This window comes from Notothenia coriiceps, unplaced genomic scaffold, assembly GCF_000735185.1.
Source record: "Notothenia coriiceps isolate Sejong01 unplaced genomic scaffold, NC01 NC01_scaffold00037250, whole genome shotgun sequence".
Lineage (NCBI taxonomy): Eukaryota > Metazoa > Chordata > Actinopteri > Perciformes > Nototheniidae > Notothenia > Notothenia coriiceps.
This window is the reverse complement of record NW_011369951.1, coordinates 5,459,020-5,482,281: the sequence shown is the minus strand read 5'-3', so window position 1 is coordinate 5,482,281 and position 23,262 is coordinate 5,459,020. Positions and strand designations below refer to the sequence as shown.

The 23,262-nt window shown below is 39.4% G+C and overlaps 1 protein-coding gene across 1 annotated transcript; it reads right to left on the bottom strand.

The window, feature by feature from the left end:
• Window positions 1–2,986: 2,986 nt before the first annotated feature.
• LOC104967210 (BRCA2 DNA repair associated) lies at window positions 2,987–20,525 on the bottom strand. The gene is made up of 32 exons (XM_010796627.1): window positions 20,402–20,525; window positions 19,437–19,538; window positions 19,034–19,279; window positions 18,790–18,850; window positions 18,572–18,609; window positions 18,445–18,473; window positions 18,219–18,324; window positions 18,076–18,131; window positions 17,721–17,805; window positions 16,947–17,588; window positions 12,526–16,836; window positions 12,211–12,309; window positions 12,061–12,130; window positions 11,479–11,969; window positions 11,192–11,382; window positions 10,905–11,092; window positions 10,620–10,790; window positions 9,916–10,288; window positions 9,669–9,824; window positions 9,418–9,565; window positions 9,120–9,232; window positions 8,832–9,030; window positions 8,571–8,737; window positions 8,318–8,456; window positions 7,981–8,237; window positions 7,260–7,403; window positions 6,809–7,156; window positions 4,674–5,707; window positions 4,242–4,366; window positions 3,860–3,948; window positions 3,695–3,771; window positions 2,987–3,598 (listed from the first exon to the last, which is right to left on the bottom strand). The coding sequence occupies exons 2-32, from the start codon at window positions 19,495–19,497 to the stop codon at window positions 3,433–3,435; spliced, it is 10,380 nt and encodes a 3,459-aa protein (XP_010794929.1). The 5' UTR covers window positions 19,498–19,538; window positions 20,402–20,525; the 3' UTR covers window positions 2,987–3,432.
• Between the last annotated feature and the right edge of the window lie 2,737 nt (window positions 20,526–23,262).

Genomic DNA, 23,262 nt, shown 5'->3' with positions numbered 1-23,262 from the left:
GTGTACGATCTACCAGGGTAATTAGCACACATTCAGCATGTCGAATCCAGTTGGTGTTTGTCCTCTGCCCCCTCACTTCAGTGTCAGCTATGATTTCATCTGGCTTTTCAGCTCACTGAGATGGTTAATGGCAATGACTTAATTATGGCTCATCACTGCCATTTAGGGAGCACACAGCACTCCTCATCTGCCTCCTTATCATCATTCAGAGCACACACACTCTTGTTTTGCTGCTGCAATTACACACATTGACATTGGAAGTACACTGCACAAACACACTGTGGGACAATGATCAGGGTGAAACATTGAAAAGGAAACCTGTGTCCCCTCAAGGTGAGGTTTAGAGGCCCATAAACAACAGTGACTTTTTGCCATCACTCACTTACATCTATTAAATCATGGATTCACACAGAAGTCAGGTTCCATATTTCATCATGTTCTTGTATCAAGGACTCTCACCAGCCTCTAGCATGATGTGTGCTCTTTTGTACAGAAGTAAATGTTCCTAAAAGCCATAACTCATCCCATAGTTTGAAGGACTTAAAAGCAAGAGTCTCTATCTGAGGAAATTAAAACATTGTGAATGCAAGACATGAGAGAACAAAGTTGATGGTCACACTTAGAGCTAGTGATGACTAAAGCAATTGGTATAGTACATTCGGTTGTCTATTCATTGCATGCTCAGGTTCTCATGCTCTTATATCCAATCTAAGCAAACCTTTTGCTTGAGTATTTGGTAAAGTCACTCAAACAATCCAAAATGGTGGGTGAATCCATTATATTTAATGCATGTTTGTGTAGAGATTACTATTGAATGTTCCTTATGTGTCAGCATGGGTACAATGCATGCCTTTTCCTGTTTCTGGTATCCTGTTGTCACAAAACAGCAGGATGTTGTGTAATTGATACAAAAATAACAGTTTGCAGTTGGCATTCCATTACTGGCAGTTTTGTCTCCATTAAAGAAAGGCTTTTTAGGGTGTTCTTTCCGCTTTAATGCCGATCTATGACAGCATGTTCGGAGAAGCTGGAGTTAGGAAGAACATCTACTTTCTAATAATAGAAAGATGATTTCAGAGGAAGCTTGCCATTAGTGCACTGATTGGAGTGTGCAGATTCTTTTCATTATTGTCAACGTTGAAATATTTTCTGCATAAGGTCAAACTGTTGAAAAGAACTCGGTGTGACTCAGGTTATAAAACGGGATAATCTAGTTTTGATGTGAACATGAGCTGTTCCTATCACCCTGTCAGTGTTTAAAGCTCCTGCTCATGTACAGACCCGGGCTTTATTAAGGTCTAGGATTTTTATCAGGTTCAGGATTAAAAAGGTCAAAGCTTTTCTTTTTTTTATATGGAAGACAGCTAACACATTTCTTCTTGGTGAGAATGTTATGTGTCCTTTTCTAATTTGCATATAAGTTATATTATTATTCATTAATACTTTAAAAAGGATGCACAAATCAAATCCTCTGAAATGTGGCACCTATTTTACACTTAGGAATGGAAAATATGTAAACAACATCATCTACCAAAGATATTACTGTGAAAATAATTGGGGATTTTCCTTGGGAATATATAATATGTTGTCTTTTTATTGTTACTGACTTACTGATCGATCTCATTTTCAGTATACTGCCCCTGACTATAAGCACCAGTGTCTAGAATCCTATAAAAGGAGATACATTAATTCACAATGACTCAAACTGACATTGGAGAGGGAGGCATTGCTATCCAACTGAACTGACGGATAGTAAACTCTTTTGAAAGCTTATTAAAAACTGGCTTTGCATTGGTTTTCTTTCTCAGGCTCTTTGTTATATCAGGGAGACCCAACTTACCAGCTGAGCCCGTACTCTAAAGTCAGGCGTCACTTTATTTAGCAAGATCTGATCAGCTTTCATTCACTAAATTGCATTTAATTTGAAATGTCCCTTGTGTCTACGTCTGTATAATTTACCACACTTATTGTTTTGCTATTATATGCATTAAAACCATTTAAACAAACAATCAGATAAAAAAGATGTCTGTTGAGGTATAAAATGTAGGTTTTCATGCTAGAATAAAAATGTACTTCCTTCTGTATTTGTACTTCCTGTCACGGTTCCTGTTGTACACAATGCATATTAGGATAATATAATCCCAAATCATGTATACACTTTTTTTCTTCTCAAGATCAACATTATTCAGGCTGTTTAAAAAAACAAATCTTAGCTTCCACTAGACCTTGAATATACTGCAGAGAACACTGTGATTCACACTGTTTCCTCCTACAAGTTGGCTTGCACATTGGCAGTGGATTCTGTAAATCAAGGTCAGTGCTGTGTGAATAAACCTCTGGAGAAAAATCAGGAAGCTGCAGACAATGTATACTGCAGTCTGAGTCAATCTTCAAACACCAAGAGGCATGTTTACATTAACTGAATGTTACAATACATTTCCTTTTATTTTTATCTTAATCCTTCATAAACCTACGGCAAGCTTCTCAACAAATTAGAGCTTCTGGGTTAGTGACTCTTTTAAACCCGATTGGACAGTTTAACTGCAAAACGCACACCTGCCAAGATGAAAGCGCTGCTGAGAAATTAGTGATGGCTGTTTCATGCTTGAATGGAGACTTTTGAGTCAGCATCTCTGTATGGTGCTCTAACGCCAGAGAGAATACCAAGGGACTATGTGATTTCCGGCGAGACACAATAATGACTGCCATCAGGCACAAAGACCTCTCCACACTCACTGGATATTCTGCTGTTTATCAGGGCTTTTTCTGTGATAAGGTCTCCATGCCCTGTTTCTCCTGCAGTCATTTACAGTTTTATACAGTTACATTGAAAGATATTCAGCATATTTGTCTCTAACCAACGACCTATATTAAATGTGAAGATATTTGGCTCATTTGGGAGACAATAGAAAATGGGCTTTTGGGGCGCCATTCACGCATTGATAAACAGCTCGTTGCCTTAATGAAAAAGGTGACTTAAAACTCATTATTTACCAGAAAATAACAGTTGTTTATTAAGGACATTTCGCCACATTATTTTCCTCTTTTTTAGCAGTTTCAAGGAATCAGAAGTCAACAGAAACTTAACAACCAACTGGTAACCAATTAAGAACAGAGGAAAACAACAGGGAGGCAGCAAGAACAGCCTTTTCATGTTGAATATTGTACTGCAAAAAGGACTGTTCTGAAAAACCAGCCATCAAATACAAAATGCAAAAATAATGCACTTTTCCTTTCAAAAGATGGTTCATGTAAAAATGTAATTCTGAAAACCTCTTCAGAAAACAAGTAATCTTTCTTTACATGTATTTAGAATATACAAAAATATAGATTCATAAAATCACATAAAAAAGGAATTTAACAATATTCCCACCATTACAAAACTTTGGTCTTCAAGTAAAAACATTTGGCTGGTTTAGTTCTTGTGAAAAACTAATGGAAGTCTCTGATTCTCATCCCGTGTGGCTGCTCTGGTCGGCGTCTCTGGTTCACGTGAGGTGGCTCTTGTGAATTCATCACAATGTCTACAGATACGGGAAATGAAAAACGATCCATCATCTGTGCGATCTTCTCCATTGGTACACCGTGCGTGTTCCTCCTGGAGGGAGAGAAAAGTCTTGTAATTTGTGTTTCTATACATTTTTAGAATTCTGCAATAGTATGCAAATATAATATGATAATTAAGAACTCGTACTTCTCCAGCTCAAAAGGATCAAACTTCCAGCTGGTGTCAGGTTCACAAAAGTCCACTTTGTATCCTCTGTCCAGGGCCTGTTGAAAAAATGTGGACTTTTAATTAATTAGGATCGATGAAGTGACCATAATAAAACAAATTTGCATTTTTTATTCCTATACCCACCATTTTTACATATGGCTTCATTTCCCAAGCTTGGGCGTTTGTATTATCGATGATGATGGGAGATCGGCCATCATGCATAGCATCCTGAGCTGAAAGAGATTTTTTGAACAGAAGAATATGACACAAAAGAAAATTTAAAGTATTTCTCTCAAGGAAATTCAAATCTCATCAAACCATAAATGATCTGCCATCTATTCAAGATAACGTGATACTTCCGTAATTTCTCCACTTTGTAAGCAGAGACAACACTGGCTTAAAACAAGGACCAATATAAATAAACTTCATATATGTCTGAAAACACTCACACAGCAAAGACTGTCCTGATTAAAGTTTGATAGAAAAGCCTTTGTGATGACGCAATGAGATTTTACACAAAACATACTTCTGTTGTGGTTCCAGTCATGTGCTTCTCCAAGAAGACGTGCTTCATAGTTGTACCCCTCTCTGTGAGCAAAGAAGTCGTCTGTGCTCAGTATCAGCCCACTGGGACCAGTGGAGAGCAGCTGTCTGTGAGAGAGATGGGACAGATGTACAATGAAAGTAATACATCCAGTCTTAGAAATTTGGATTTTAACTCTTTTAACAAACACTTTTCATTATCAATGTATCTGTAGATTATTTTTGATGTATTGTGTAAAATGTAAAAAGTCCATGGTAGTTTAAATATCTTATTTTGTCACCACAAAAATATTTGGTTTAATGATTTTTTTAAAGAAACTGGTTGATTACTTTTCCCTTGAGCGAATTATTGATTAGGCGACTAATCATTGCAGCTCTACTCAAATGCACTAATTATCTAGACTTAATGTCGTACCTGGCAAGTGTTGATTTCCCAGATCCTGGTAATCCCCTCATCAAGATCAGCACCAAGGGAGGAGGGTGTGTGTCCGTGTTGGCAGGGGGTCGGCAGTGACTCGCCCACGGTTCATGTTCTGAATCAAATCTCTGGTGACTGTCATCATCTTCACCAAACTGACGCAATTCTTCTTTTCGTTCTCTTGACCATCCACCATTTACATTATCAGAGTGTACATCAAGTTTTAAACCCTGTTCATCCCTGTCAAAGTGGTGTAGAGAATCTCCATAAAAGCCCTGAGAGGGGTGACTGCTTACGTTGGAAGGTGCTGAGCTGGAAAATGTTGGAAAATGGGACTCATCTTCAGGCTGGTTCGTCGTGCCAGAACCTCGCCAGCTTTGATCCATGTGTGGCGGTGGGTTTTGTGGATTTGGGAATGCAGATGGAGGTGGTGGGCGATGGAATGGAGGTCTGTGAAAGCCTGGGTTTGTTGGTCTGTTCGGTGTTTGAGGATAACGCCATTGATTTTGAGAAGGAGCAGGTGGCCTTGGTCTTCTGGGATATGGCTCATTTTGATACCAGTGTGACCAGGGTGGCTGTTTCTGCCCACTGCTTCTGTGGCAGCCATCTGTTTCTGCATATCTGCTTGTATGAAGTACATTTTCCTCACGTGTATCCTGAATTCCTCTGCCGGTAGATGTTGTTTGAGTAATGGGTGTTTGAGAATGCTGTTTCCCTGGATTATTATTTGCACCATCAGGTGTATCGATCTTCTCAAGCTCTTTGTAAAACTCACTCAGTGTGTCTTCAATGTCAGACTTGACTTTGGTTGGTTTTGGAGGAGGAAATGCTGGACCAATGAAGGTGGTGCTAGTGATCCCTACCTTCTTTAACACGCGCTCCCTCACACTTTTCTCTCGACTGTTGGAGTGATTGCTCACAGATTTGGAGTTTTTGTCAGAAGAGTCATCTTTACCGGTTCTTCCACGCTGACCCACACAATGTTTTTTTACGTCATGAAAGATCCTACAGGAGGATCCAGTATGAGACATCTACATGGTAAAATAATTAAAACACAGGCGACACATTACACATAATATTAAAACCTTAAATGTGTTGTTTTCATTATTATAGAACCGAAACTAATCCACCCGTTAGTTTTACTCACGAACTAGTTAAGACGGTGAAACATTTAAACAACTCTGTGGCCTTAAATTATTTAAAGATAGTTAATGTTACTATTCGTTGTACTCACCATATACATTCAAGATGCATTAATAACGTAAAAAAACAACCTTCAAAAAAAGAACGGCATGCATGTGTTGCCTTGTGTTTACGGAAGTGGCGTCACTCTTCTTCTCTCCTCTCTAATGGGCTTGGAACAGCGCCGCCAGCTGGACTGGAGTGTGATATACAGTCACTGCGTGTGACCGTGTGACAGCTGAAGGTCATCACTCAAAGATGGGATCCTTTCGAAACTAAATATGCCTGGAAGTAGACGCAATTATAATCAATGTTTTTGTTCAAGCTTTACAATAATCATATACTTTAGTTTTATATATCTACCTTTTTTGCAAATTTCCCCTCTGTGGGACTAATAAAGGTAGCCTATTCTGATTTTTATAAAGTGAGTATTTGTTATTTCAATTTTTTGGGACCGATACAAAGAATATTTTTTGCACTTTTTGATCCATTTTTGTCACAGTGGACACAGGCATTTTTAGGCAATTTGACCACTGTAAAATAACACATGATTGTTAATGTGTCTAATATTGCATTTACCTTTATGAAAATATGTATTTTTATCATAGAATGTACTTGCATAGAAGTCAGCCCTACTTTAATTATCCTCTAACAGTTTGAAACAGGGAGTCATGGAACCGAACTACAGGAATGTACTTTTTAATTTTATATAAGAAAAGTACATCCCTTTTCCCGCATTAAGATCAGGATGAAGTGATTTTAGTAATCTGAAGAGACTTCTTCTCTTTAATGTCTCCAGTTAGTCAACAACAACAACAACAACAACCCCAGAATATGAGCATTATGTCGCCATAAGCCTTTAAAATCAGCAATTTGTACAGTTTTTGTATTCTTTTAAAAGTGGTAGCGTGCTTGTCATCTCACAGTCTGTGTACCTACAGTAGATCAGCATCATGTAAGTCCTGAGTGTCAATCATAGCTAGTTCCTCGTCATTCACCCACTCATCCTCCACTGGAGTTTCAACAGGTGTCTGAGCTGGAGTCTGTACAGTTTTAAAAGTGCTAGGTGTCCCAGTCCCAGACCTCCGAGGGGGGTTGAATGTCATATTTACACATGCAGAAGCCACTGGGCCAAACGGGGAAAGAGGTGGGGGGGACGGGATACGAGACAGATAGTCCAGAGCTCTCCTCTTCTTCAGGCTGCTGGGGTCTTTCTCTGTGGAGCAGTTTGCTGCAGGAGGCTTCCTGCTGACAGGTGTGAAGGATCCAAGGCTTCGGACTGGCTGCTGAGATGTCACCTGCATAAAAAGGACACATTATTTGATCAATATATATATATATATATATATATATAAGTTGTTATGAGAGCAAATGAACCAAACAGCAAGGACATGAACTCACACTTGTGTATGTGTCCAGTTTTCTGACTGTTGTGAAAGCTGTGCTTCGTGTTTGCAGAGCTGGAGAAGAGAAGGAACTCGGGCCATCAGATTTCCCTAAATGTGAAAGCTTCTCCTCAGCAATTGTAAAGAAGCTATCCTGACCCTGAAAACACAAGATGGACCATTTTAATTCATAATTTCTTAATTTAACAAAACATTTATGTATCAAAAACCAAGGACATGGAGAAAAGGTAAACATACTATGTGGTTAAGCCAAGGTCAGGGAAAAGATTACCAAAACAATTATTATCTGATCATAAGCATGCACCTGTGTGTTTTTAAAGAATAATGAAGTGTTTCTTTTTAAGTTTAAAATGAAAACAATGTATACAATACTTGTTAGAGGTCAATATGAGAAGCCACATTGGATAAACATTTTCAGTTTTCTAACATTTTCAACAAATGGATTTCAAATACTGTTACAACGTCTTTTAGAGGTTAAGTAAGTATGACAAACATTACTTGATATTTGAGAAACATCGCTATTCCTATTGAGCATTTCCATTTTCATCAACCATCACCTGCACCTTAATTCAATGATAGCAAATGCATTTGTGATTTCGTCAAAACATCAGGCACTTTGGCTTTGAGAGCATCCAGGATTCTTAATTGAGAAAAAGGCAAACACAGTTTTGGACACATTTCAGCGGCTTCATAGGTCTGAGGATTTAGCACTGTACCTGGGCCAGTTTTCTGAGTTGGCAGAGAGATTTCTGCAGATGAACCTCTTTGGGGTTTGTGGAAAAGACGGTCAGATCTCCAGCGTACACAACAGGCGTGGGAGATGTGGACTGACCTCTCAGCTGCAGGTTGCTCAGAGCCAACAGAACATTTGGCTTTACCAAATCTTCCAAGCCAGACTGAGCAAAGCTGCTGAAACAGCGCACTTTGACAAAGTTAATTTCCCCATCAGTCAGATAAAATGCCGGAGAGAAACCTGTGTTCAAAAGCGCAAACAATAATTTTATTTAGAAAGGAGTTACATCAGGAACAGTAAAGAAATATTAATTCACCTACCCTCTCCATCTACGATGCTGATGACATATCCTGTGAGATCAACTTCTCCACACTGCGGCTGCAGTTCTGTGTTTTGAAGATCCACAAAATGGGTAGAGACTCTCGGTTGAAAATGTGTTGATAACCATTCCCGAGAGACCTGAATGATAAAACAAATATTACGTAATATTAGTTATTTCCATCATCTATCTGACTTTATACATTTTTCATCTAGAAGTCCATATACCCACTGATACACTCTACAGTAGCCTACCGGGAGGTCCTGAAACTGTGTTTTCTTTGTCCCAGTCAGCTGAACAGTTGTGTTACCAACATGTTTCTTTCCGTCTGAAGTGGTGACATTATAGACTTTGTATCGACTGCCTTCCTTCAGTAAAGACTGAAGATCCGAGGAAGGCCGCCAAAAGTTCAGCTGGTAGACTACAAAACACAAAAAAAATTAGTATAAGAAAACAGCAGTAAATACATTAAAGCAACCAGTGTACATTTAAACTGAGAAAGAATGAAGACACACCACTGCCAGGTTGGTCCATGAGGTCCGCGAGGCAGAGCCTCCACACAGGAGTGACGTCTCTCTTGGGACAGCTACCTTCGCTCTCCTCTGCATTTTCTAAAGCTTGTCTGAAGCGATCCTGCAGGTCAGCCTGCTTCTTTTCCATCAGAGAACATCTGTAGCTACGTAGAGTCTCCACCTGCTGTTCACTCAATTGAGCCTGGACATGCATGTGAAATAAGAGAGAAAGTCAATCTCTATTCATGACAGAAATTATTTTAATGATCTGTTAAGTAAATGTCTTATCACCTCCAGATACGCTGGGTCATCCCCCACTGCTTCATACAGCTCCTCTCCATCTTGAAGACCTGCAATACTTTGACGACTGATTGTCCGTCTTCTACGCTGAGGTCTGCTATTACCTGTGGAGGACAATTTTATATTTTTATATTTGTTAGGCTTTTCCTGCCTTAACAAGTAGAGCTGAAGACAGACAGGAGAAGTGGTGAGAGAGAGATTGGATGCAGAGAGTACTCAGACATGGGACACATGCTCTACAACAACACTTTTTCCATTTTAACCTGTCCATAACATGCTGGAAACCTACCTTTGTCCTCCTTTTCAAATTCAGCTTGAATCTTAGCAAACAGGATCTCCATAGCTTTTTGTTTGTTGCTGTCGTGTTGCCTCGCCTCCTTCTCTTCTGCACGAACAGAGCGAAACACAGCCCCTCCATCTGTTTTCCTCTCCATCCACTGGAAGAATTTGCATACAGTCAAAAGCATATTGTCAAAAGGGATTATAACATGAGCTTCCAGAAATAACAGAAACAATATATCAATGCAAGACCACACGCACCTGTAAGGGGTAGCTTCTCAGGATAATAACGTCCACACATCCTACCGGTCCTCCATTGCTGTACAAACTGGAGATAGGAAGCAGGAATGGCCGTGGATCCTTGTGAAATCCCAGCTTAGCATCCCATCGTGCGGGACGGCTGCTGTTGGCACATATCTAAACACAAAAACAATTAATTATCCAAATGCTTGTTATTTGGCATCCTTGTGGAGAGATAGAATAGCGTTTGGCCCCCCTCTTGAAGTACCTTTAACATGAGAGATTCAGGTGCCTCCAGAGGAGAGCAAGCATCCTGTGATCCCACCAGCTGAGCCCCGTGGATGATCAGCTTCCCCCCCACAGCCACTCGACCTTTGTGGAGCATGGCAGTCAAAGGTTCATCCAGCTGGGCTTTAATGGCGTACCATCCATCTGTCAGCCACACAACTGCAGATGGGTTTTCAACCTTGGCTTCAGCATCTGGAGGAGTCTTGGTGTCACTGAAACTCTGTCGGTTTGTGGAGTGGCCCCTGGAGACGACCCCGCACACACACAGGACCAGGGTTTTGGCTGATGTGTCGTCCTTTTCCATGATCTTTCTCAGAGCCGGTCTGCGGCTGTGGTCCACCTCTACATCGTATCTGATACACATAACAATTAATAAGAGGCAACACAAATTAAATACATGTTAAATGTAAAAATGTAATTAATATCAACAAGTTATCCTTGTGTATTTAATTAAATGTGGTAGGGAAACAATTCTGCTCATTTCTTTTTGCTTATTTATTTATTAAACTAAATAAATGGAGTCTTTAAATCTGATACAAAACAGAAGTAGGTGATACATAATTAAGCCGTCTTAGTTATTTAGGTGTCATATATTTACACATTTCGCATTAATATGCTTGGATGTCTTGCTAAGCGCACATCTGAATAACATAAACTAAAGAAAAACATAGAACAGAATCCCACCTGTACTTCAGTTGAAGGAGAAGCTGCTCTGGAGTGAGACAGAGACTGCCCATTGATTCTGGAAATGATCTTTCCATGGAGGCTTGCTTCCACACAATCCATCGGTAGTGATTGTACGCCCACGCCTCACTCATTAGTTTAGGATCAACACCAGGTGTGTCACATAACGCTCTGTGGACAGTGCAGAGCAAGAGGATATTCCGGCTTTATTGCAAATTCCAAAACACACCTTGTTTCTCCAAAAATATATGTTCAACTTTGATTTAAACTAAAGTTCAATAATACCTATAAAACTCTTCTTTCCCTGCAGTCCCGTCCTTGCTGGGGATTAGCCATCCTCCATCCGCAAGCTGCACACCACCTCCTTCTACTAATGCTTCCCGTCTGATGAACTGCTGTAAATTGAAGCGGAAGGATTCTGCAGTCTCACTGGTGATCTCACACACGTGCTGATGAACTCCATGTCCATACAGCTGAAAAACAAGAACAAGTCAAATTGCTGTTTACATGGAAGTGATCTCATTTATAAACAAAAACAACAAAATCCTTTTACAAAACACTTCTGGCCTTGCCTGTTTTTGGCTGTATATTACAGGAGGCTTTCCATTTACTGCAGCTTTTAACGGTATCCTCGACCCCCCTGAGGTTTTGGTAAGCAACAAACTTCCCGGCAAAGGTCGAATGGTCTGGCGCTTCTTTTTCCTGATCCTCATATCTTGCACATCTCGTGCCAGCTCAACATTAGGAAAATTCTGAAATATGTCTGTAGACCAAAAAAAAAAACATTGACCCATGTTATGTAGATTTAAGTACAGTTACCGTAATCATGTTGACATGAATAATTCATCATCTACAGCACCTTGGCTTGGGGACAATATATCTTCCACTTGTGACGCCTCGGCAGAAGAGTCCTCTGATCCACAGCCCACAGCGACGTTTTGATCATTAAGACTTCTATTTGTAGTGCCAGCCAAGGACACCGTCTGAATGTCTTCTTTACTTTTATCACTAGTTACATCTGTAGTGCTCTGTATTTTTTTAGCGGTTGGCACAAAGGTGTTGCTGCTGAAGGGCGTTACAAAGAGACGGAGGTTATTATCTTCCTCCTCTTGTGGTTTAGAGGAGCTCTCTTGGACAATAGTTCTTTGTTTTTTGAATGGAGGAACAAATGCAGAAGGTGTTCCTTGGTTGACCTTGAGCACTCCATTCTTGTGACTCTCTGTCTTTGCATTCCTGAGGAATGGAGGAACAAACGCTGGCACCTTGGGATGTGATGATCTGCTGTCTCCTGGGATCGATGGCTGTGTTGGTGTCATCTTTTGCAATCTGGTTTCAATATCGTTTTTTCCACTTCCGTAAGACAAAATATACATTACAAAAAGTCGATTACTTTTTTTCAGCTGCTTGAAAACATGGACAAACAATTTAAAAGGCAACTTACCCAGGTGGCCTTGTAATGTTTGGATGGAGAGAGACACTGTATTTAAAAACCCTTCGGTCTTTCATTACACCTACAAAATAAAAACAAGAGTTAATATATAAGACAAAATATTTATTCTTAAGATAACTTGTTACAGTGCTACTGGTTTACCTTTTGGACAACTTGTCTCCGGAAAGAGTGTTGAACCTTTGGGATCATCAACAGTCCTGTCGAATTCTTTCAGTAGTCGCCTTTTCAGGGGAGGCTGACCTAGAATATTCAAAACAGCATGGCAACCTTTTATGTAAAATAGTAATTTTTGTGACATAAAGTCATAGATTAATGTTTGCAATCTACTAGCATTTAGTTAGTGAGTCATAAAAAATTGATATTTTGCAATATGGGAACAATGTATTTTATGTATCAAATGAAGAATAAATAGTCAATACTTCAAAGTTGCATCATCTAAACAACTAAAACACTTACCAGCTATATCTGAGTCCTCTACTGATCTTTTCCCTGTTCCTTTTTGCTCCTCGGCAGATCTGAAGCTGGATTTTGGGTTTTCTTGCAGTGGCATGTTTTCTAAAGTCATTGAGAGACTTTCATCATCTAACAAAGCTTTAGTGCAGTCCAGAGCTTCCTGGGCGAAAAACTTCTGCTGGGTTTCAGTGCAATCACTTAGGTCAAGTGACTGAGCATTTAAAACAGAAGACTCTTGTGGCCTTTTGACCGTACATCCCTTGCTGTTACTGGTCCGATTTGTTTCATAGTCCAAACCAATGGACATTTCCTCTTCAGGGCTTTCATGGAGGTTGCCAGCTGATGCTGGGCTAGTTGTGCCTTCTTTTAACTGAAATGAATCTGTATGTGCCTTGTCTTTAAAAGAAATGCAATCAGGTAGACTTGGATTTCGAAGAGTTTCATTTTCTTGCTCAGGATTTTGCAATGGGGTTGAGGATTTGAATACCAGCGGGCCACAAAACCCAGTAGGCATGTCCTTGCCACAGTCTGTTGAAGGCTTACATGTTTGTTTCACATCAATAACCTTTGATGGATCTGGTTTATTAGTGTCCTGAGGGTATTTTGAGTATGAGTTTGAAGAATGACAATTCCCATCAGCTTCTTCTGCTAAAAGGTTTTGGGCTTTCAATAGATTTTTCCGTGACACATTGACTTTTGTTCCCCCTGCAGTTGTAAAACCACAATGTATTTTCTCTGTTTTTTCATCATTGCCTTGTTGCTTATCACTGTTCCTTGTGTCTGAAACAGCTGGGATCTCTGTACTGAAACTGATGTCACTGAAGAGAGCCCTTGCCTTCTGGAGGGCCTCAGAAGAAAATGCCACTGACTTACCACTGGCTGCAAGAAATCCATTACTCCTGGGTGGCGGCCCAGGAACTGGAGGCTTGCAATGTTCCGGTGTATTCTCAACTCCTTCACAGTCACTTAACAGAGTTTTTGCCTTCTTTAGTGCTGAAGATGAAATGGTAACCCCTTTGCCACTGGCTGTCTTAAATCCACCATTCATTGGTAGAAATGTTCCTTCTTTCTGTTTGTTTGTGTCCTCAAATATAGCACTTTCGTTGAAAAGAGACTTCACTTTTGTCATCGAGCTATCAGAAACGGATACTTTTTTGCCACTGGCTGTACAGAATCCACCACCTTTGCCCAATCCATTGACTGCAGAGGAACTAATGTTCTTTGAAGTTGTGCACAATGCAGGAGAAAGCGGCTTTGACATCAAAGATGGGTTTCCATGTAAAGAAGCAACTTCGATAGAATCCAGTGTTTTCTTAAAATCGTCTTTGTGAGTCTCAACATCATGAGGATGTTGCATCTTTTCATGGTTCACAATTAATGGCAGATTTTGAATTCTAGGTTCTTCAGAAATGTTTATGTTCATTTTTTCATCTTGTTTAAAATGTGAAAAGTTTTTCTTCTTGCTGCTGCTTCCACTCACAGGTTCTATACTTCTCTTTTGTTTTACTGGCCTGCCATTGTTTCTTTTCATAAGGTCACAGTCCTTGAATAAAGTATCTGCCTCTTGCATTGCTCTTGTTGAAATAGGACCATCATCAAATTCTGTCAAGAGGTGTTTTGCTTTTAATAGATTTGTATGTGAAACATGGACTTTAGCTCCCCCTGCAGTTGTAAAACCACAATGCATTTCTTTTGTATTTTCAGCATTGCCTTGTTTCTTTTCTCTATTCATGGTGTCTGAAACAGCTGGGATCTCTGTACTGAAACTGAGATCACTGAAGAGAGCTTTTGCCTTCTGGATGGCCTCATAAGAAAATGCCACTGGCTTACTGCTGCCTGCAGGAAATCCACTCTTCCCAAGTTGTGGACCAGGAACTCGCATCGTTGAACGTGCTGGTGTCACATTGATTTCATCTTTATCACATTCACTCAACAACATTTTTGCTTTCTTGAGAGCTGTAGATGAAATGGCCACTCCTTTGCCACTGGCTGTCTGAAATCCACAATTTGTAGGGGCTGTAACCTGAATATGATTGTTGGTGAGATGACCTGTTCTTAAAGCATCTCCTTGTTGTTTCAGTTGTTGGTTTGCGTCCCCAAGAGGATTCATTTCATTCAAAAGGGACTCTGCTTTTTTCAGTGCATCAGCTGACATAGATACCTTCTTTCCACTGGCTGTAAAAAATCCAACATCGTTGCTGGATTTATTGATGGCAGAGGAGCCAGTACTCGTAGATGTTGTGCATGAAAGAGCCTTTGCAGTCGAAGGGTTTTCATGGAAAGGGGCATAATCTCCAAAAGATGGTGCATTCTTAAAACCAACATTTAGAATCTTTACATTTTGTTGTGCATCTGTATGGGGTGCAGCTGGTCCAGCATTCACATGTTCAGGGTTATTGATCAGTTCTTCAGGAACAGTTACTTTTATTCCTTTACAATTTAGAAGGGTCTCGTTATGGCTGACACTTCCAGGCAACGGTACAGTGCTCTTCTGATGTTTTACTGATAGGCCATCATTAAAGTCCATAGTGTCTTCGAAGAAAACATCTGCCTCCTGCTGACTCCTAGCTTTTGCTGTGATAGTAATCCCTTTCCCACAGGCCATTTGGAACCCACGTTGACACGTGGTGTCCATCTTGATGTTTTCAAAACTTGGTGCAGCATTTTCATCTCTTATGCTTGTGACCAGTTTTTCTGAACAGACAGACTCCTTCAACTTATCATGCAAAGATGAATCCTTGTGATTGTCCACAGTAGTCTTGTGCTGTGTCCTAGGATCCCGTCTCAGCTTGTCTGGTGAGGTTTGACTTGTCACAAGATTCTCCTCTAAATCTGCAAACAAAGCCCTAGCTTTGCTCAAACACTTTTTTGAAACTTTCAAATTGTTTCCTCCTGCAGTCTTAAATCCCACACCAAGTAAAGGGTTGTTGTTCTCCAGCTTGCTTGTGTCCGTGTGCAGGGCTCTGTCAAGGGTTTTGTGATCAGTTGAAAGAATAAGCCTTGGGCCTTTAGTGGTAGACGCAACTTCAGTCGAGGAGTTTTCATTTATGATTGCACTGGACAATAAAAGACCTGTGGATTTACTTGTAATGTTGGGTGTATCACAATTTGTTTTACCATCTGGAACTAAGTCCCTTTTTTCATACATCACTGTTACCGCCAGATGCTTTTCTTCTGAACTAAAACTGTCATCAAAATCTATACCTGAAAGTGAATCAGGGTCAAATTCTTTCTCAACTTTTTTGGGAGAGGTAGTTTTATCTTGACTGTGTTGTTTCACCTTTGCCGTTTTAAACTGTGTAAATTCAAACTGGCTATCTGCTTCTTCCAAGAGAGTGCAAAGCTCAGTCACATCAGCTTTTTGTGAAGCTGTTAACTGGCAACTGATATCCTCTTTTGTTTCACTTGAAGAAGGTGGGTTGTTTGAGTTGGTGGTTGGATTTGTCACTGATCCACGACTCATTTCTTTCTTATTGTCAAGGACACACTTGCTGGGCTGGTCACATTGCGTTTTTCCCCCCTCAGTTTCTTCAAATAGATGCTTGGCTCTCTGTAGGTTGGCTAAGGAAATTTGTATCCCTTTATTTGAAGATGTTTTAAATCCTGATGCATGCACGAAAGGAAGAGAAACTGTGGTTTTCTCTGGCAGACTGCTACAAGCTTGACCATTAAAGGGAATGCCATAAATGATATCCTCAGTTCCTTTTGCCCCGCTGGGTAGTTGTGCTGATGTACTCTCTGTGTGCAACTTAATTGCTCTGCCAGGAACCAGTGTCTGGTTTTCCTTGGATGCACTGGACAGCTTGGCATCCATTTCAGTTTCTTGTAAAACATCCTTGTCATTTCCTTTATTTGTAGATGCGAAAGGAGGGATCTTGCAGATATCAGATGTAAAACCAGGCATCGGTTTACTTTGAACATTAATCTCTGAGCTACGATGAACAAATGATGATGCCGTAATGTGAGTGAAATCTGTAGACTGGAATTCACTGTCACCATCACAGTGAAGTTTTGCTTGTATTGCTTTCTGTTTAGCTCGTTTCACAGCTGACAGACAAGCAGATGGAGAGAAGCCATTTCCAGGAGTATCCTCTGCTACTTTACTCAGTTTGCGGGGGTCTGACGATTGACTGAAGTCTTGTGCAAATTCTTTGCAAAGCTGCGACATGTCAAGATCCTGGACTTTTGCTTGTACAGAGGGAGGTAGAATATCTACAGCGAGATTTCCCCATTTTTGCATCTCATTTTTTCCCATGCTGCAATAGTATGCTTCATCTTGGGATTTCCCCGACTGTGTCACATTTACTTTGTTTCCTGAAATGAAAAAATTATGATTAAAACATAAACATGTATTCATTATAGAATACATATTTGTTTTTAGAGAATATATTGTTGCACTATTAATACATGACAAAATGTTGTACCATAATCTGGAATCACTGGGGATGAGTCAATCTTCTGAGTCCGTTTTCCTTCTCCGTGAACTTGTGGTTTTGAAGTCCCAACAGTGTAAATAAATGTCCTCTTTTTCTTAGAGTCTGTAAGTTTCAACAAAGGCCTGACTAGCTGGCCAGAGTGACTCCGCAGTTGTTCTGTTAAAATAATGTTTCCCACTTGCGTAGCGGGAGTACTATCATAGCAAGAAGCCTCCACAGTAGAAGGTGGAATTTCAGATAAACTCAACGGAGACCACTGGGTAATTCCAACATCTCCAGTTTTTACAGGTGGTGGTGAAGGAAGTCTGCCAGGTTCCTGATCAGCTGTTCTCTGTTTATCGTTTGTTGACGAGTTGTCTGTAGAGCAGCAGCCATGTTCTCTGGTTGGAATGGTTTGCTTTCTTTTGATTCTTTCCGATTTGACTTTTCTCAATGCTGAACTACTGTTACTGAAAAATATAGAGAGAACATGTTCAGCTCCATCAAGAACACTTGCTTCTGTTTTGCGAATATCTCCATCCTCAATAGCATCTGGTAGCTTCTGTTTCCAACCACTGTCACTCAGATTCAGGGAACTCTGAGGGGAGTGGGGGGACTCTGGATCCAGACCAGCCTCAGGGGAAACAACACCTGTTGATAATAAAGCAGCTATCAGTATAATGTTCATTATGCATCTAATGTAATATCTGTTGCCATTCATAGTCATGTTATTGATAGATAGTGTACCATCTTGGATGCAAGATGTAAAGGAAATCACAGTACCTTGAGCAACGGAAGGTATACCATTGTTTTTGGGTGACACCACTTTTGATGGATTTGAAAGAGAAGGGAAAAGCTTCCGTACAAACTAAGAAAAACAAGATATAAAAACAGAGATTTAGAAGCCATTTCAAATGCCACACCTGCAATCTCTTGTCTAAACTTTTAAGTGAGAGCTGGATAGCAATCCTTTAAATAAATACAAATGAAATGTGCAAATCTTCTGCCCTTTTTCTTCCTCTTGATTCCTCAAATGACATTATGTCAATAAACAGAATTATGTAGATGATAACATGGAAATTATGTAATAAGGTTTGGAGAGATATCTTGGCCTGTTGGGGCTGCACGGAGTACTCACAACCACATCTTGTTCTGCAGAAACATCTTCTGGACAGGGACTCTCGTCAGCTTTTGCTATAACATTGAGAAGACAATGATTAGTTAACAAACAAATACATTTATTTGTTATATTTTAGACAACCAATTGAGTAATTTGCTTACTTAAAATGAGGGTGGATGGTTCTGCTGGTGGGGTATTCTGAAAACTGGTCCATAATATATCAGGAAAAACTCTGAGACCTTCAGGTATAGGCTTGCTGTAGCTGAACTGTAACATTCAGAAAACAGTATAAATAGGGGAAAGCTTAATGTATTCCATAATGCCACATTCATGGTGTTACATTTGCTGAATGACAGTTAACATCAGTGTTAGAAGCATTACACTTACTGGGGATTTGTGTGGGGTGTGAAGTGGATCTGTACAGATGGCAAAAGCAAAACAATTATCAGTGATGATTCAATCTTTTTTTAAATGTAATTTAAACGGATTAAATACAGAGACATTTGTAGCTCACCAAATCTCTGGTATCTTCCATTTCTAGCACCTGGGTCCCTATAAAGAACACGATAGAAATCAAAAACTGCCAACAGCTGTGACAATAAAAGTAACAAAATAAAATAGAATAATTTAGAATGCCTACACACATTAAAATAATGACTTTGCCATTTGGAATATATTAAACATATACTTCTTAAAACCATATAGACAGCAAGCAGAAATGATTGCACCCACCACTTTGACATCTGAAACAAACAAGGACTTTGTGTTGTCGTCCATGTCAATGTTTCTCTTTCTAGGAAATACAAGGAATTATTTTTAAGATAAAACATCAAGAAAGTGTATCATGCAGTCATGAGTAGGTAAGAACAATTAACAACAACTCATTTAACATGATATGCGCAGACATCCTGTATGAGCTAACGGAATGTGCTATACATTTAGATTCATGCATACATCATCTTTTTTCAGACATTACCTTCCTCTTTACCGGATTCACCGGTGAAAGAATGGTCATCCCCAGTTTCAGGTGACACAACTCGAATGCGTCTGAAAACTTTTGGGGTTGAAAACAGCTGACTTTCTACTGCACTTTTGTCCAAAGGTGTTTTAAAGTTTCCTTCTTGATTGGCACACAGGTCATCTTGATCATAAAAATGTCCCTCGTTGGTGAACGTTTGAGCTGTCAGGGACTCAAACCAGTCGGGGTCCAGAGGGCCCAGCTCTAGATTGAGTAATTAGAAATAGTTTATATGATAGAAATAGTGTTCACAACCTCCAATATAAATAACATTATGTTTGTCTTTTGTAATTGCACAATAAAAGCCTAATATTTTCAAGTGTCATTTTGATAAAAAAGGCAACGTCTACTATTGTCTTACCTTTCCAGATTTCATCTTTGTATGTGTCGTAAATGTGTTTAGAGGGTAACGTTAAATCCATTCCAGTTGATTTATGTGATTCCTAAAGTTTGTCATGTGGCACTGAGAAAAACAAAGATTGAATCATGACAGAAATTAAAAAACAGCAACTTCATCAACATCATCAAACATCGAAGTTAACCTTAGCGAGCTTTAAGCTGGTGTAGGATTTCCGGGTACTTTACTAGAGCATTTTTATTTTATGCTACTCTATACAGTACTTACACTCCACTGCAGTTTGGAAGCAAATATGTTTACTAACTTAATTTACTTAGCTCTTTACTGCACTGCATTTGTTTGACAATATTAGTTACTATCTAGATTCATATTATTTGCTAATACTAAATATAAATGAACTAAGAGATAAACAATAGACAATTATAGGTTTAAATATCCAGCAGCAGTGTATAAAGTAAAATGATCTCCACTTTTACCAGCTGTGATGAACACATTGGGATATTAAGCGTGACATGTAAGTGACATGTAATTAAGCACAATAAGTCATTTTGGTACTTTAAGTATATTTTGATACCAATACTTTTGTACTTTTACGTAAGATCTTAAATGCAAGACCTTTTCTTGTAACATAGTATTTCTACACAGTGGTATTTCTACTTTTACTAGATTAAAATATCTGAGAACTTCTTACTCATCTGCTGAATTATGAGATGTATTCTACAGTCTGAGCACGGCCAGCTTTGCATTAGCTGCTATTCAGCTATCTTACGTCAATGTCAGTACTTAGGACAATTGATGTATTGATAAATAGATGTCAATATTGTAGCGTTGACTTAAGTTAGACTTAGGTTACAATGTCTAAAAAACACTGAGGTGAACTTATACTGACTGCTAGCGTTACTCTTTCACAAAAACACACCAGACGTCAAAGTACGTTACATTAATATTTTAACGTTGTTTCTACCTACCATGTCAGCGTGTGTTGACTGTCATGTCTCGACGTGGCTCTTGACACAATGCTGAGAACAAAACATAAAACCACCATATAAAAAAGCTTTACAGAAAGTATCAGAGCTAGCTAGGTTATGCCAGCCATGGCGCTGGGATGTGCTTTTTCAAAAACAAACCTCGCGCGTCCAACACAGGAAGTCAGTCCGATTTCAAAATAAGAGTCATGTATAAATCTTCTTCTTCTTCTTCTTCTTCTTCTTTAGTGTTTATTGGCGGTTGGCAAACGAACTTTTAGGTGCATTACCGTCACCAACTGGACTGGAGTATGGACAAGAGACTATGCAGAAAACAATAAACAAAACAAAAACAACAAAATAAATAAAACCAAAACTCTAGATTATTTTAAATGTATCAATTTCTCTAAGAAACGCAATAAGCTCACAATACATATTGCCTGATGTTTTCCCTAATAGCCCTGATAGCGAAAAGTCAATGTATTTTGCTTTCTTCAGTGTTTGGAAAAGCACATTTCTCTGAATACTATATTTCCTGCAATGCAGCAAAACATGTTCAACCGTTTCTGGCTGGCTACAGTGTGTACACTTTCCGGTTGGATGCTTTCCTATTACCCTTAATGTATGATTGAGACCTGTGTGACCTATTCTCATCCGAGAAATGACATTTTCCTCCCTTCTTTTAAACCCCACCTTCCTTCCATCACCCACATACATTTGAATGTTATAAAGATGTCTTCCTGTGTCACTAAGGTCCCAATGATCTTGCCATGTTGTTTGTGCATATTTATGTATGAATGTTTTAAGCTCCGCTTTGCTGAGTGGAACTTCAATGTCTATATTCGTAATTCTGAGTGTTTGTTTGGCCAGAATATCCACCTGTTCATTACCCTCCACACCAACATGAGCAGGAACCCAGATGAAACGAGTTGCTATGCCTTTGATTTGCATTTTATACAAAATTAAAAATATTTCATTTAGTATGTCCATTCTAAATGAAGATCTGCCTGATCGTATACTCGATAAAGCTGAATAGCTGTCAGATGCAATTACAGTATTATGTATTCCTTTCTCCTCTATCCATTCCAATGCCAATACCAATGCCAACAACTCTGTGGTGTATACTGACACATGGTCTGTTACCCTTTTCTTGATATGTGTATTACTCACTGGGATGTATACTGCTGCCACTGCACGCCCTGTCTCTGGATCTTTGGAGCCATCTGTAAATATGATTGTTGAGTCTGAGTGATATCTTGCAAAATAATTCTGGACTATGCGCTATACTGGTATTTCTTTCTTTTCCTTCAACTCTTTTTGTATATTGAGGTCCACCCTTGGCATTGGGAATATCCAGGGTGGAATGGACGAGATTGCAACTGTGGGGCAATACTGTATTTGATTCAATCCTATACTTGCCGCTTTAACATCACCAATCCATCCAAAACTCGTTAAATGTGACTCATTGTGCTCCCAGCAGTCTTTCAAAATACTTTTCGCAGGATGACTATCACTGTGCCCCTGAACGTTTACCCAGTATGCCAACATTAACTTCACTCTTCTTATCCTTAAAGGCATTTCTCCCATTTCTACCTGTATTGCTGATACTGGAGATGTTTTAAAAGCTCCACTACAAATCCTCAGGGCCTGAGCTTGTAGGACATCAATTCCCAATGATTTTAACTTGATTAGTAGTCCTTCCTTCCAGAGCATGTCATAAGCCTTTTCAATATCAAAGAAGACTGCAATCACTACTTCCTTGTTGGTCTGTGCTTTCCTGATGTCTGATTCTAAGCACAATATAGAATCCATTGTATTCCGACCCCTATGGAACCCACTTTGATATGGTGATAACAGAGCTTTACTTTCTAAGATATATGTCAACCTTTCTGTAACCATTCTTTGCATGATTTTGCATAAATGCGATGTCAGGGCAATAGGTCTGTAGCTAGATGGATCTGAAGGGTCTTTCCCTGGCTTTAGTATGGGCACTATTATCGCTTGTTTCCAAACTGATGGAAGTTGGCCAGAATCCCACACCCTATTAAACAATCTTAACACAATGACTAGAGAGTTATCCGTCATGTGTTCCAACATTTTGTAACAAACACCATCTTTCCCAGGAGTGGTTTGACGAGCACTAATAATTGCTCTTCTCAACTCAAACATACTAAAATGCAGGTCCAACTGATCCCCCAACACTTCTACTCTCCAATATTCTCGGGTTTTCCATGAGTGTATTATTTCTGCACTGCCTGGCTTCCTCTGTAAGGTTGTCTGAACTATGAACTTTCTTAAATGTCTGAGCTAGAAGTTCCGCCTTTCCTAAGTTTGTGACAGCCATTTTGTCCCCTCTGCTCAAAACTGACAACTCATAATTCCTTCGAATTCCCCCCATTCTCCTAATCATGCCCCAAACATCTGCAAGCTGTACTTCTCTTCCAATACTATTGCAATATTGCCTCCAAAAAGTGCGTTTTTATTGTTCTCCTTACTATAGCCTGGGCCCTTTTATACTGATTTAAAGCTTCCTGAGAATGGAGTTTTTTGAGTTGCCTGAATGCTTTATTTCTGTCTTTAATGGATTTCCTACATTCACCATTCCACCAGGGTACACTCTTGGTACACCTAACTCCTGCAATTTCCAGAATTGTTTCTTTAGCTGAATGAATGATAACCTTAACCAGCTCATCATTGAATTTATTTATGTCATCATAATTTTCCTCTTGAAGTGTTTTACATCTATTCGTACTTACAACTTGGAAGGCATCCCAATTAGCTTTTCCCAATTTCCATCTAGGAATTTTCTTTTCCTTTTCAAACCTTATGTTGGTCCCAACTTTAGTCATTACCGGATAATGATC